The following is a 15,763-nucleotide window of genomic DNA, read 5'->3' as shown; positions in this document are numbered from 1 at the left end:
GGTCACGTGGAAACTCCACCTATCGATTCTGATAACGCTTTCGGTTTTTGGTTCCCTTCGAGTCACCAACCTGATCAGAGGCTACACTGTCGGGTTGATTCGTACAGTAAAGCCAAGGTTCTCGAAAGATCTTTTTATTTTTTAGTCTAGGCCGAGGCTAGTGCGTGGCCGAAGGTGTCGCAGGTCAGTTCTCGGATTTTCGTTATCGGCTTCGAATTATGAAAATACATTACTAGATATATATATATATATATATATATATATATATATATATCTGGCTTGCCAAACCTAAACTCTAGGTTATTAAAAATTCTGAAACTACCCCTTGGACTATATCTTTATTGCCACTTAACGCTACTCGAAAACTTTTCCTCTCTTTATGATCACCTGCAAGTGAGATGACGGAGAGCGAGATGAAAATGTCCTGAGAAAAGTGAAAACTCGGCGGAAAAGTCTTTGGCTTTTATTCGACATCTTTATCTCTACCCCGGAGAATAAAGTGAATAGCCCTAAGGGGTTTGGATTTCTATCGGAGGAACAAGTGGCCGTTGAGTATATCGGCGACCGCCGAAAGTAAAGAGACTGGCCAAGTCTTATTGACCTTCGAATTATTACTTCCGCTCGGTTACCTTTCTTCTTATAACTTTTTTTTTATTTTCTTTACGTCCCTCGTCCCTTCATTCAACGACGCCGCCCTACCCAACGTGCCAGGAATAAAAGGATAAAAACAATGGGGAGAGGCTGCCTTCTCCTCTTTAACGCGACACAATAATTCCGCGCGATGATCATCATTTATAACGGGTAAACATTTTATTTTTGGCAAAAACACGATTACGTAACACAGTTTGCATGGTAGGTTATGTACAACATAAAACAAAATTATTAAAAATCTACTTTACAATTTATACATGTTATCCGTAGTAAGATGCACTTTTATATGACGTCATGCATGCACTATGCATCCACTAAGGTTATCATGCATATATTATATGTACTCATATGCCAAGGACTGGGTGTACAGGTGGTTTGGCCCTGATGACGCCTTGGAGGACATAATAAGTAAGGCTGCCTGGAGCAGCGAGATAGACGTCATCGACGTCATCGTTGTCATCGTCATTAACCCTAAATCGGTTGGCGGAGTTCACGTTCCTCTTCCGACGCATTTTACACAGGTACTTTTAAAATAATATCGAAATCTAACGGGTAGAACAAAATAATGAAATTATCAAGGGCTCAATTCTCACTGATATAATATACGGACACAGAAAAACGTATGTAAACATTCTGACAGATTTTTACTTTTTTCATTCCCATTTTTAACTACGAAAGCAGTCTGTATGCTGATCGGCTATTCCTATCCTATTTATTCATTCAATATAAAGGGAGATCCTCGGGTCTCACCCAGGGATGCTGCTGCATCCTCTCCAGTGAACATCTCCGTGGAAATCTTGTCAGCAGTCTTCTTCTGGATCTGAGCCAGAGTTCCAGACAGTTCGAGGACTGAGATCCCGATGGAATACCACGAAGGTGTCTGAGGATGATTAGAATTAATTTTCATCTAGTCAGGCACTTCTGGACCAGACTCAAGGACACCCTAGACCCTACCGCCTTACACTCTTATTTTACGAGGGTGGCTTGTGGGGCTTGAAAGAATTTGAAAAACTTACCCCAAAGACGTTTACGGCATTTCGCCAGGTTTATGGATGGGAGGCCAAGTCTACTCTGATCTTATAATAGGGAGATCTAGGATATTAAAGATAAAATCATTTTGACGTGACGCTCGGGTCTTGCGAAGTAATTAATCATCCCAGAGTTTGTACTTTGCATTGTGTTTATATAGTACGACACTGGGTAGATAGATCCCTTGGATAGACCTGCTGAAAAAAATGCATTATTCCTGCTTTACACATTTGTCAATTATATAGACTTTTATATCGTGTATTTTGACATTGTACATGTACGTACGTGGATATGCATGCGGTCGTTATTTTCACCGGGCGATTTGTTCGATCGCGAAAAATGTAGTTTGGCGATAAAATCGCCAGGATATAAGAGGCTCGTTAATGGAGATTCGAAAATCAAAGCTGTAGGGATGGTATGAAAAATGTTAGTGTTTTTATGTATTAAAAAAAAAAGCGACTCACTCGACACTAAATAAATATCGCGGAAACTCCCTGCCATCCGGATCATCATCCCCTAGAATCAGCACGCAGCCATTAGTTGTATGGAACCGCTTCGTTGCGCTTTATTTACATTTCAAGCTACAGTGCAGGTATACCTGAATACGTACTTGTGCACCCGTTGCAGGATAGCAGTAATGGTAGGTAACATGATAGACAGTTAAGTATCTAGTTAGGGTGGTACGCATCGCGTATATCTGAAATCCTCATCGCCAAAGTGGTCCTACGTTAAACAGGTGGATTAAAAATTAACGAACCCTTAACTTAACGCATCCCTATCGAGTCGTTAAGTTGAGCCTGAAAATTTTCTAAAATTGACTATAAAAAATTATATCACCAGTGGTCATTAAAAGTCTCGACGAGGGGTCTGTTATACGGTGAAAATTGGTGGTAAGAAAGTAGTCCCGAAATGAGGCACGTGCATCGGGGACGATTGTCAAATGTATTTTGTTCGCTGCACTTCCGGCAACTGCAGTTTCGTTACAGGAGGTATATATATCGTTGAGCTCTGCCAAGGGTTGATCGAGAGTAGCGGAGGGTCGGTTGGCGGAGTTGTAGTTATTCTATTTTTATGAAGTGCGAATAACAGAAGGAAGAAAGTAAGGAGAAAGGAAAATAAGGAAAGTACTGTCTCGGCCTTGCGGGTATATAAAATTTTCAAAATGTATATTTCACGAGTGAAACGAACCGGATGGCATTCTTCTTTATTGCTCCGGCAGCAGGTTGCAAGCCGATAAGAATTTTTCTAAGGGTGAAAACTTCCCTCGTACTTACGTAGACGTAACCTGCCACCGACGTATCCATTTCCACTTCACCCTTGACACTATGGATATGCTACCCTTAAAGGTGGCGGTTTCCAGGTGGATAAAAATTCTTATCTCTAAAAAGAAAAATGGTTAGACACCATCCAGCATCCACCGTTTTACCAAAATAATGTGAGTGCTTCATGGAATAATGTCGATTAGGTGATTCCATAGGAAATCACCATTACGTAGGAATCCGGAAGAAAATAAAGGAGCCTCGTGATACTCGAGGGGTGTTAGCCACTCATTGAACCAACCCCCTATCTACCGGCAGTGTAAAACGAGCTACTGAAAATAAATTGGCTATTATCCTTTAGCCAAGACACGAACCCCGAACTAGCTGAGCTCAAAACCCACAGCCGCGCCTAGTGTCTTTTGTTTCCTTGGGTCTTGGATGATCCCGACATAAATCCATAAAAAATTCGCATATTTCTCACCTCGTGGGAAAAGGGGGTCGTGGGAGGCGGGGGATTCTGAGTTAAATTTCACAAGATATATAACAGCCAGTGGTCATGCTCGGTGTCCACTAACCCAGATAGAGTGACTCCCCGCGAACCACTGTATGGTATCTTTGGTAGGTTCTCGAGGGGGCTGGTCGGTGCGCGCGCGCGCGCGCGCACCATCACTTCCTACCCCCAATGAGGCGCCAAGGGGATGCGGTGGGTTAAGGGTAGCTCCAACTGGAATCGTGTGAGTTCTCGCGACCTGTCCTGGTATTGGTAAGTCCTGGCTCCAGTGTCCGCGCGTCTTCCGCCAAAGTCGGACCGCCGTGTCGCTCGGGAAATATTCGCGTGTCCTGCGTGTCCTGCGTCCTCTTACGGAGGACGCGTGTCACTTGATAATCGGCTTACAAGGGACGTCGCGACGTCCGGAGACAGTGGAGACGCCGATGTAGTTGATTGGTGTGTGTCGGGGGATTTTTTAATGATAAGAAACTAATTGCAAGTTAAAAGGCAATTTTCACGTGTCTTAAATATAAATTACGTAAACCTTGATTTAGGGGCATCTTTTTCACTCCATAAAACAAGAGTTCTACGATCACTTTGAAATACTTGAAAAATACCAAACCACGTGGTCAATTCGCCCTTTATTACGTTTTACCCTTGTTTTATGTCGGTTGCCCATTTTCGCGAATAGTCAGTCTTTAAATCTTTATCGCAGCGTCTGACTTCACGACCCACGTAATCTCTTACGGAATACGACCTGTTCTGGAAGCCCTATCATTAAATATCGATAATCGAACTGGCACACGACCCGCGCAACGATATAAGAGTAATCCACGAAATTCAATAAAGTGCGTGCAACGAGATGGCGAAAAATCGCAATCGTGCTAAATGCAAAGCCAAAGATTTGCGCTACTGAATTAAATGTACGTTGAGTAAACGGGCGGAATAAATAAGAAAAAAAAATAAATAAAAAAACATGAATAAATAGAACGTGCAAAGTTGCATAGTGACAGTTCCCGACGTATGATGATAGCGTGTTATTGATAGTGTATTTGATTCGGGGGAAAAAAAGTGTAAAGTTCCACTCTGTGTTTCAAGTGAAATCCGCAGTTCGTTTCATTCAGTGCGAAAATGCTGTCTAGGACATATAACCAAAGGTATTTGAACGAGCCAAGGAATGTTTATTAATTTTTCAAAAAAAGTGAGTGTCAATTGGATAATGATTTGATAAAAAAATTTTATTTAAAAAAAATCAAACCAATTCAATATACAAGTGTCTGCCAGTCAGGTCACGAAGTTGCTAGAAGTAAGGATTCCCAAGCTCCTGAACGAGTTAAGGGATGAACTTTCAGTTTCGCCACTCCCACCCCTTTTCGCAACTGCTCCTATGTACTGCACTGCGTTTTGGAAGAAAAAAAATAATAATAACAATTCGCATAATGATTATTCACCGCTCGTTTCGTCAAAACCAATCACGATGCTGGTCGCACGTAGAAAATCTTTTTTATTGTTATTTTTTAATTAAACAAATTTGATCTCCACGTTTTCAAAATATCCGTACAGGCTCCATCGAAATTCATTTCTGGATGGACAGCGTCGCGTTCGAATTGTACAAACCGCGTCGCGACGCGGCAACCCTCCGTGCAAATATTTTCACTGTAATACACAGCGGCGTTGAACGTTTCAGCGCGCGCTGGGAAGATGAAAGGGGTCGTGCAAATAAAGCAACGTAAATGTGGCAAAAACATTGGTACCGCGTTGAGAATATATTTCATTGTATAATAAAGTACGGCTGAGATTTCATGAACGTGCCGATCTAACGAGTTTGTCGAAATTTTGGCCACCTCTATAAAGTTGCGAAAATTCGCGAAATATCGAAAAGCCGCGCGTCCTACCGACAGAGATACGCGAATCCGGTAATTATTCGTGAGGGGTTGGTTAGATATCGGATATCAGTAGGCAAACCCTGTGGATCTATTGTTGTTATTGCAAATGGGAAATGCCAAAATTATTCGCACTGCTTCGTTACTTTATACTACAGGGGAGGTCAATTCAATTCAAGTCTTTAATTATAGACCGCTCGTTAATTAATAATCGTTTGGCTCCCGTAAACCGGGCGTTTTTATAAGGGGTGCCATTGTCGGGGGATGCCGCAAGGGACCGTTGAAACGGAAAGGGGTGAAAGGGAGAATTAAAAAAAAAGAAGGAAAGTAAGGGCTGCGAGAAACAACAAAAAGATTTTATTGCAGTCACGGAATAATATATAAACGAACTTGTATGCCTACGAATTAATGAGAACTTTATGAAAGATAATTAACAGTCTTTGATTATTTTTATTATTACCGACCTTCTTTTTTTATTCTATGCTTCAACTCTTATGTTTCACTTTGATTTTCGTACTTCGTCTACGTACGTTTTGTCTTTTACGAAATTGTGAAGTTCAGTGCGATGAAGATTCTTTTAATGCAATTTTTGGATACTGGAACGAGTGTCATTGCCAATTTGCAAATCGATTCCTCTACTTTATTATGTTCCATATACCGCAAGTGTTTGTAATTATGGTAATATATCAATATATTTCGATTGCTTTGTGAGGCAGTGTGTATCTGCTTTATTCGAATTATGTTTATTGTAGATCTAAATTAACCTGTGAAATTACCAAATTCCATAAATGATCGTATAATTTGTGGGAATTTATAATTATTGTAAATATTTAGCATTTATCATTTTGACGAAAACACGTGCGTGGATGCGTGTGTGATAAATCCAACGCACGCAGACTGAAGGACTGTTGGGTCAATTTTTTAAATTGGTAGCATGATGAAAAGGGATGATTGAGGTATTTATCGAAAATCCAGGGATTTGGCAAGTGGAAAAAAAAAATTGGCATAAATTCATCTTTCACCTGATAGACACATCTAGATAGAGATAAAGAGGAATAAAGGGCTTTACGTTAAATATAGAAATTCTGTCTTACCTAGTGATAGATAGGGGTTGCTGAAATCTTGAAGGATCTGAACCCCCTAACCATCTTGTGGATTTTATTGTCTGTATGAATTTTCGCCACGGAGGATCAGGAAAAGCTCGAGGAAATTTTCACTTACACGAAAGAAACCGTGAATTTCAATATTTTGAAAAGAAATGATTTTCGAGAAAACGGTTAAAAGTAAACAGATTGAAAAAAATTAATCGAAAAAAAAAGGTTAATGATTTACTTTTTTTTCCTTTGATAGGTATCCGAAGACTTTCAAAGGAATCCCAATGAAATGTAAAGAGTAATTGAGAAATTGAAAACAAAGATACCACCGGGTATTGCCGGTGTTCGATCTGCTGTTTTGCCAACCCTCCCAATTCCACTTGTTATTTCGTTAATTACCCAACTTGGGGTAACTGGAAACTTTTAAACGCGAATGTAATGCAAATTAACGAAAATTTTACAACACGAAAATTGTGCACGTGACTATTTAACGATTTAATTAAACGCACCACGTATCTGTGATTTCCCGTTCCACGAGCAGAATCGTGATATTGAATTATGCAATTAAAAACAAAAAGAAAAAGGAACTTCGTAAAGAGACTGAAAGATAATTATTTTCATAAAATTTTCAAGCAATTTCAAATTTGTGCCCAAGGCTCTCGCTTTTCGCCTCTTGTCAACCCTTCGTGATAACGAATGTCTAAGGGTCTTCCCATAAGACACCAAGGGTGGTAAGTTTAATTTAGAAAGATTCTCGAGAGACGTTAATGCGATTAGACTTCCAATTTGTCGAGGGGTGACAGGTCAGATCAATCCAAACAGCAGTTACTAAAATCTCAAGATAGACATAGAGACAGACAAGATCTCCTGATGAAGCATACGAGATCTTTTTTTTCCCCTAACCCATAGTAACACCCAGCAACCCTTGTTCTCGTTATTCAACCAAATGGACAAAAAACATACCCCAAGAGCATCATGGAAATTCCCTAGCGGACACTTCCGGTTCTCTGATAGTTTCCGTAAGAAATTCAAAAATCTCAATGACAGATCTCGCCAGTTCTTTTCTAGGTCGCGAAACAGCCCTTTCCCGAGGTCCCTCCTCGCTTACTCCTGCAACCCTTACGGGCACGAGCCACATGATTTATGCCGGGTTCTCAACCTGCGAGTCCCTTAACTTAAGAAATAGAGGACAGGGCGAAGCGAGAATTCACCACATGCTGCTCACGCTCGCGCTATTAGAGTTACCGTAAAGGGATTTGAACAAACCCAATTTAACAGAGGGTAACTCCGACATCCCTTATTTCCTTCTCGCCCACCCTTTCCCTACTTATTTGCCCTTTACTTCGCAGCCTCTTTTAAATGGCATGCTTCTTGATTATACCTACGTTACCTAACGGCCCTTAAGTTCCACTAGTGTTATTCCGTTTCGTTGCGTGTCTTATTAGTTGATTAAATTTTTCTACCTTGCTGTACTTAAACCTTGCTTCTCTCCATTTAAACTACATTTGGCCATTACCATACGGCGCATGGATCCATCCCTGAAACTGCCTAATCGGAAATTAATGGCTTCGTGTTTCATTTCAAAAATTCCAAATTTAGCAATACAATTTTTTATTAGCAAGCGACAAAAAATAGCGCCATAGGCCTGCACCTTAAAAAATCGATGTTCTCTGACAGCCCTTAAGAAATCTATGCTCTTCCAGCTTCGCAGCATCCCCTCTCGGACCTTTTCATCTCTGCCAGTTTTTATCTTCCTTTCTCCCCTCTTTCCCCTGCTCCTCCCATCTCTTCGTCATCTCGTGTTATTTCCTTCAAAGAAACAGGAAGATGCACGTTTCTCAGGTGAACTCATATAAGAATGGGAGTTTGTCGAGCCTAAGCGGATTCAAAGTTCAGAGGTCACGGGGTTGAAATTGAGATCCCCGAATGTCACAGGGGTCCGTGAGAGTTCTACATAAAATTGTTCGTCTTCGCGTAACTTCATTGGGGTGGCTCAGTTCCTTTGGGGCGATTGTCGCCATCGTCCTCGTAAATCAGACGGCGAGCGTCGCGACGCCTCCTCCCTCCTCTCCATCAAGCTCGTACTCACGTAATCGCCTTGTCCGAAGTCGTCATCGTCAAACTGCACGACGCTTCATGGATCGCGTGCGAACGTGACAGATCAAACGGATGAAAAATGGCGGGATTTCGAGTGGTCCGTTCTGGGTCGAATGGAATTCGCGAAATTGGAACGAAACCCGGAAAAACGAAACGATTTGGTGCTAGAGTCGAAACTACCCTGGTAAAAGTGGACTGTTTCATTCTGGTATCGTTACAGTCCTTTATGGGAGGAAGGTAGGTGGGCTTGAGAGAGGGAGATGGACGATCCTTGATAGTATTAGGCAAGTAATGAAAATTCGTTCGCGTTTCTTTTATTTTATTTTCGGGCATTGCTAGTCGTGACACGAAATAAAAATTACAAATTTTTTGTAAAAAATAAAAAACTTAAAAATTACAAAATCAATTTATATACGTAATAACAGTTTCCGACTGAACGGACTTAGGGCTGTTGAACCGAAGAAAATATATTGCATAAAAGTGCGATCGATCGAAAAAAAAAAAATAAATAAATTCACGATACTCCGTTAACTAAATTTTAGAAAATTCGAATCGCGATCGGATTTGCATGCGACGAAGTTTAAAAAAGTCCCACCGCCAATTGGGAAATGTCATCGTAAAATATTGACGAATGAAATTTTCATTTAAGCTTTCTCTACGTCTTTGCATTTAATTCGAGCATCGTTACCGAACCATAGAAATTAAGTAATACTATTTTATTATTTTATATCTTACTTCTCCTAGGTATATTAAAATAAAAAATTTTCCAGACTACCAGAATATTTTTGGTGCGTTTCAACCACCTGCTCGAATTGCACAGCAATCCCCAAGATCCTTCTGTGTCTCGTGGAAGCAAAGCAGTTGGCATCCATTAGTCCAAAGTACCATTAGAGTCCAAGGGCGTCCGTGGCGACGACCTCAAGAAAAAGAGATAAAGATTTAGATAGTTGATACGCCATCTATGGACCACGAATGCAAGCTTATTAATTCGGATCATTAAGCCCCGTACTCTTGATTGTTTCAGCTCGAAGAGAAGCCAGTAATGGATGAGATGGTTCCAGGGAAGGATTGGCGAACGCCTAGAAAAAACCGGAAGTGTCTGTGAATCAGTGAACCCTGTGCAGAGTATCGCGATAAATCCCACGGAATCCGTCGTAAGGCGAATAGTCATGTCTTGGTGTTAGAAATTGGAAAATATTGGAAGGAAAAGTTTTTTTAAAAACAAAAATAAACAATAGAAAGGGGAAGGTGCGCGGCAGTGCTTGTTGCTCGTATTTCTCCACAAAATGGCACTGCTCTTCGCCATCGTCCTCATTCTGGTCGCCACTGCCATGTCGCTGCCAGCTGTTATCAGAATCGGTGAGTCCCGCCTTATCTCTCTTCTTCTACGAGCGTATACACTATTTTTTTCACGTGAAATTCACGGCACTCTTGGGAGTAACTTTTCATTTTTTTTTTTCCGTCTCTTCCCGACCACCCGTTAGAAACGGATCTAAGATCGATATCGCGAACCGAATTGTCACGTACATAAGGGTACCATCTGTTACTCAAGGACGCGATCGCCGCATGGAAAATCCGGCCATAAAGATAGGAGCGCAATCTCGCTGTAAAAGTTTACGGCAGAAATTGTTCCTCGAATTTGAATCGCTTTACGCCGAATAGGAGCTCGTAATTCCGCGGGCTGCGCTTTCGCACTTTACTAGCTTCCCCATGCACGACTGTCTGGTAAACCGATTTAAAGCTGGTCTCATGGAGAAAAAGGGAACTCGAAACGGATGGTACGAGACTTTTGAAAACATCCTGAAATTATGGCTAGTCTACTTCCGGTTTCTGGGCTAGCAAGTATATCGAGCTATCGCGAAGAAAAGTTGAGCAAGTCCAAGAAGAAGCATATAGAGATACTTATTAGAAATAAGTGTCCTAATACTTATTTGCGTCTTTACCGTAGGATCATTTTTAATCTCTTGCCGGAAATCATCCTAACGGCGAACTTCCCTTCGGACAACGTGCGGAGTGTCTGGTTCCAATCAGAAGACGCTGCTGCTGCCCTCTATCTCGAATCGGGGTTAGCAAGCAGTTCGGACTTTGCGAACCCATTAGGGAATTACGAGAAGGCCAAACAAACGGAACGAAGACTAACAGACGGTCGAGTTTACCTGATTTCAATAGGGAAACTAGAAATTTAGTAAATTAAGTTCCCACCAATTTCCGCGAGGGCGCAGCAGCTACGCTTCTTCACCCAAGGATATATCCTCGTGAGAATTCGAAGGTTGTCGCGTCTCGAAATAATTCGGAAAGCGAAAATTATACGAAGCTTTGAGGTAATAGGATGCATCCGAGGCTCCTCGAAGGAGGGTTGGTACAGGGGGCGTCCACCTACCCCTAGAGGTACGTTTTACTGACAAGAGTTGGTTATCACCCTGTGGAACGGGATAGTCTGGGTTTGTATGCAGCGCACCTGCAACGTCCCACAAATGCAGCCTCACTGATTGGAAGAATTACGTCGCATCCGGGTGCACCGAGCTGGGAAGGAAAAAGCAGATCTTGGACAAAATTGTCAGAGCCACGTTAAGGGTTGCGCCTTTGAGATTCGGTACTGCCATTTATAATAATTAGCGGAAAATACCAAAACCCAAAAAAAAAATATAAAGCAAGTTAACAAAAAAATTTACATATTCAAGACTAACCAATCATCGAACCTATGATGCACGAGAGCAACCAAGCTACCAACCCCCTAATAATACAGTGTAAGGAAAAATAATAAAATAAACACGTCCGCACATTTTCTTGAATTCCACCCTCAGTTTCGAGCCTTAACTTCGCAAGACCGAAAAATAAAAGTCTAACTAACCATAGGAAGGCCATGCGGTTTCCGTCATCCCTCATCGACATTCCGCAAACGTATCGCGAGAGATCCCGCCTGATTTTTCTACCCCTTCGAAATATAAGGAAGCTGCAAAGAATACCTGATACAGCTCGTGTATTTATGCAATTCTTCAGAATCACAATGCAAAGATGGTTCTTAAATTTTTCTTTTCTAAAAAACCCGTCATTTCCACACGTCGGTCCTCATTTCCGGTTTTATCAACTCTACCCTCACCTATGACCCCAGATTTGAGGATTCGCCAATAGTAATTTTAATATACCCAGAAGCTCCAGAAAGGCCTGACTACCCCCTGTTGGTTCAGCGACAAGAGTTCAATACGCGAGACGAGCCATCGATTGTTATCGAGGGTTCTTTCGATCGTCATAGGTCGTAATTTCGTATGTTCGAAAGCCGTCATTTACGACGCTAAGCACCCTCTACCGTATTCCGTGGCAACTATCGGTCGAACGATGGACCCCGAGAGCCCTTTTACGATTTGGGCAATCTGGTAATCTAACCTAACCTAACTTACATTATCGCAAGTATCAGAGGACAGTCATCAATACTAACGAGAATGTCCATTCGAAAAAGGAATAGATATTTACAGCAGATACCCTCTGTCTACCGTCCGCAATCGGGCTACTAGTGCTGCCCTAAGCATGCGGCGGCGGCTTTCGAAATTCAGATTGGTCCGGCCGATAAGTTATCATGGCGGTCGGGTTATGTGCCGCTTCTCCGACTCGTGATTTGACTCGCCGTTTTCTCGCAGCCGAGTCGCTCGGGACGAGATCACGATATAGAAATGCATCGCTCGTATTTGAAGCACGAACTTAAGACGCTTGTGGAATTTATACGGCAACGTTATATCCCACTTATGTAGCTTTTATGTTCCTTTACCTTCGACGGTGCTCGCGGCCATTTTATCCTCGTATTTATAAGCCCGGGGAATACCCGATAGGGATGAAGATATTTCCGTAGGATGAATGAGACCATCGTATATTAAGTATTGCCGAGTTACTTTATGCTCAGCGAGCTTCAGGCCATTGAAGCTGCTTACCGACAGAGTGAGAATTTCGATAGATCCAATATACTCAACAGACAAAGAACATTCCGAGATTCTATGATGTTCTCAGTCTCAGTAAAATTCACTACGGACTGTTACTTTTTCTATGAGAAACACATTGGGAGGTCTAAGGGGATTGTAATATCCCTGCTGTCTTACTCAAAAAGATTTTTGGACTGATTAATTTTTATTTTAAATGTATTCCCAATGGAGACTGTAGGTCAAAAGCTCTCAAGCAGGCTTAGCAGTGGGGTATTTGAGGTTAGATACGTCGAGCGAGTGACTATAAGAAATGAATGAGGAATGAAGAAGAACGGGATAGAGTGAAGGAGGACAGGATAGAGTCTAAATTACAGAGAGGCAAATGTATAAAAAATAATATCCTCTTGGAAAAATTGTCTTTTTCTTTCGCGCTACCTCAAGAATGGTTAAAAATTCGACATTGTCAATTTTCATTTAATCCACCCGCGTAGATGTAGTCAAATTAGGGGGAAGGGGAATAAAGAGAAAAAACAGGGAATGATGGTTCGGCTCATTTTCTTTACGTCCATACTTTCGTTCTGGTTAGTTTACATCATCCCCCGTGCCACCACCCCCTTCGCACACTCCTACCACTATACGTATAGGTATACTTTCTGATTCTGCCGAAGCGAGCTCCAGAGGCCGCTCTGTCCCCATTCGCCGACAGTAAAATCATATTACCCTCAGTGAGAAGGGATGACAATATTCCACCCTCCCAGGAGGCCGAAAACCAGTCACAGCTACGTGCTCACAATTACGTGCAATTTTCTAGCAGCTTTTCCTGTCTAATCGAAATTAATCTTGAACGAGCACGTGGCATTTGGATGTCTGCATGAAAAAGGCAAATGGCGGATCCAATTCTATACTCCGATCGGGTGCCAGCAGCAACCCTCTTACAAATACTTTGTGCCGTATTAATTCTCCAATTAGTCAAGGCTCCGTGACTTTTTGGTTATTTTACCGTGTTCATCGAGAACGATGAGATCAGGTGGGGGTGACGAAGAGTAGAGGTCTGGTTGTAGGGAAGAAAAATAATGGTATAAGAAAAGAAAAAGGGAAAAATAGGAGTGAAGGTAAAATTGCGAAAAGTAAAGCTGACAAGTCTTTTATCGTGGAGGAAGGCTCATGGGTAATTTAATGACGTGGCCCAAGGAAAATTATCAGAAAATTATCGGAAAATTAAAATCTCCAATAAGTATATCGTAGTACACAAGTGGCAGTAAATTAGAGCTTTCGGGTTGCGAAATTCCAAAATATAATAAACAGTGGACGTAAAACATTTTTATGGCCCGTCTTAATTGATATCGCTGCGCCTTTTGGGTTTGGGGTCGACGTGTGTTTAGGAAGGGGCAGCCACTCAGTTTTACGTAAGAGTTAAGAAGACAGTAGCTACATTAAAATGGATGCTAAACAGATACAAGCCCACGGACCCAAAAAAAAGGACGAGGTAAGGACCTTGTCCCGGGACGAAGTTTATCTTCTACCTTTTATCTGGTTAGCGGTTAATTACTATGATTATGAAGCAAGATCCTCGATCTTGGATGTGGCTTAGTCTACCTTAGTCTACCGATGGCGTTTCTCTCCCTTGGTCCCTTAACACGGCCGGGCACCTTTTCTCTAATTTACTGGATGCCCTTTGGGCCTGAATCGTTCTCCATGCATAATTTAACCCTCTGTTGTCTTTTGCCTCGACTTCAGCCGTAGCCCCTAAAGTCACAGGAACTTTACTCCCCCCGCAAGAAACTCTTGAACCTTTTGTTATCAACATTGCTTGAGTACACCTGACGCTGCATCCTTCTTCAGGGTTTCTCATTCGCTCTGTAATAATGTGAATAGGGGTGAATAATTGTCTGATGAATATTTCGATAATGTCGTTCACACCTTATACGTAGTATATATATGTATATTCGTATACACCGGTCTATGCACAGGTACGTATCGTACGTTATGTCCGTGCATATGTATATAATGTATATATAACCACGTGGTGGGTTTCCATGTAAAGGGAACAAGGCGCAAAGCGCTGAGTTGCAATATCGGAATTCCTAGTAGGTAAGTATCGGCTTCGAGCCTTGATCCACATCGCAGACATGAACATTCGCCTTGTGCATTTGTGCGATGCATCGCAGCAGCGCAGTCTGCAATTGTCACGTGGACTTTATTCGAAAAAGAGCTTTAAGAAGTATATATATATATATATATATAGTTGGACGGGTGGGCGGGTGGAGAAATACGTGGGGAATAAAAATGTGAACGAGGAGAAGACAGCAGGATAAGGGAAGATCGAAGGAAGTAGAAGAAGCGGTAGGAGACTCCCTTTAATGGCATCCTCCCCCTAGGCCGTCGTGGGAAAATCGTAAGCAAATTAGAATGGAGAAAGACAAGGGGGAAAAGGCCCATCGGGACTAAAGGAGAAATTTCTCGAATTCCTGGTGCTCCTGGAGCCTCGTCCTTCGGCCGTCGAAGAATTCCCATATAGAGAGACTCTAGATCAAATCGCCGATCGAGCACGTATTTATTCCGCGTGCGATCCGCATGGAAAATTCTTGAGCCGATCCTCGCCCGATGAAGACGCTGTACGTAGTTGCCGAAACGGTTTGAGGATTCTTGGATAATTTTGTGAAAAATCGTTGTGGGACGTTTGCGTATATCTTATGGACTCCTTTCTTCCTTTTTTTTTTATATATCTTCAGGCCTTTCAAAATAGGGATTGATAATGGCCGGGGATAAGGGTATGAACTCTTATCGTCTTAAACGACCCTGATGCGGGTACTCTTAATCCTCTTAGCATTGACGCGATTTTCCCAGATACCCCCAACCTTGCCGAAGATCGACCTTAAGACACGCCTTTCTTTTCTCTGGTTCCTCTTGCGGATATCCGGGGGATACTTAACCTTAAGAGGGGCTGATATCGACGCCATGTTCGATTGGCCCACTTGTAGGTGGCGCCACTGGTGCACGTGGTGACGAAAAATTTTAATTTCCACACTTGGCCAACGGTGCCGTCTGGCTGACTGCCTGGCTGGCGCTTACTGGCACTTTCCACTTATAAACTTTTCCGCAACGGCCGCGCGCGGAATCCGCATCGTCCGCGTGCACGGCTACGGACTCACTTTCAGTACCATCCGAACGGTATTAAACAGCGTATTTTTGGCCGAATGAAAAATTCATCCCTTATCCCGCAGATCATCCCCGCCCGGTGCTAATCTTCGATCCGGATACAGAGACAGATAAGACTATCGCCGGGACGCTACGATTTTCGAATGTAAAAAATACGTGTTCAAGGGTGCCTTTTCTAACGGGACATTAG

The 15,763-nt window shown here is 42.2% G+C and overlaps 1 protein-coding gene across 20 annotated transcripts in view; it reads left to right on the top strand.

The window, feature by feature from the left end:
• Positions 1–3,731: 3,731 nt before the first annotated feature.
• Positions 3,732–15,763, top strand: part of LOC107265421 (glutamate receptor ionotropic, kainate 2) — a 92,866-nt gene continuing 80,834 nt past the window's right edge. For 18 of the 20 annotated variants that reach the window (XM_025082268.1, XM_025082275.1, XM_025082271.1 and 15 more), the window contains exons 1-2: positions 3,732–4,630; positions 9,528–9,862. In XM_025082268.1, the coding sequence (XP_024938036.1) occupies positions 9,790–9,862 (73 nt within the window). In that variant the 5' untranslated portion in view covers positions 3,732–4,630; positions 9,528–9,789. The remainder of the gene's footprint in view (positions 4,631–9,527; positions 9,863–15,763) is intronic. The other 2 variants (XM_025082265.1, XM_025082266.1) reach the window with 2 other exon arrangements.

Source organism: Cephus cinctus, unplaced genomic scaffold (assembly GCF_000341935.2).
Source record: "Cephus cinctus unplaced genomic scaffold, Ccin1 Ccin1_scaffold0215, whole genome shotgun sequence".
Classification (NCBI taxonomy): Eukaryota; Metazoa; Arthropoda; class Insecta; order Hymenoptera; family Cephidae; genus Cephus; species Cephus cinctus.
This window is presented reverse-complemented; position numbering and strand designations above follow the sequence as displayed.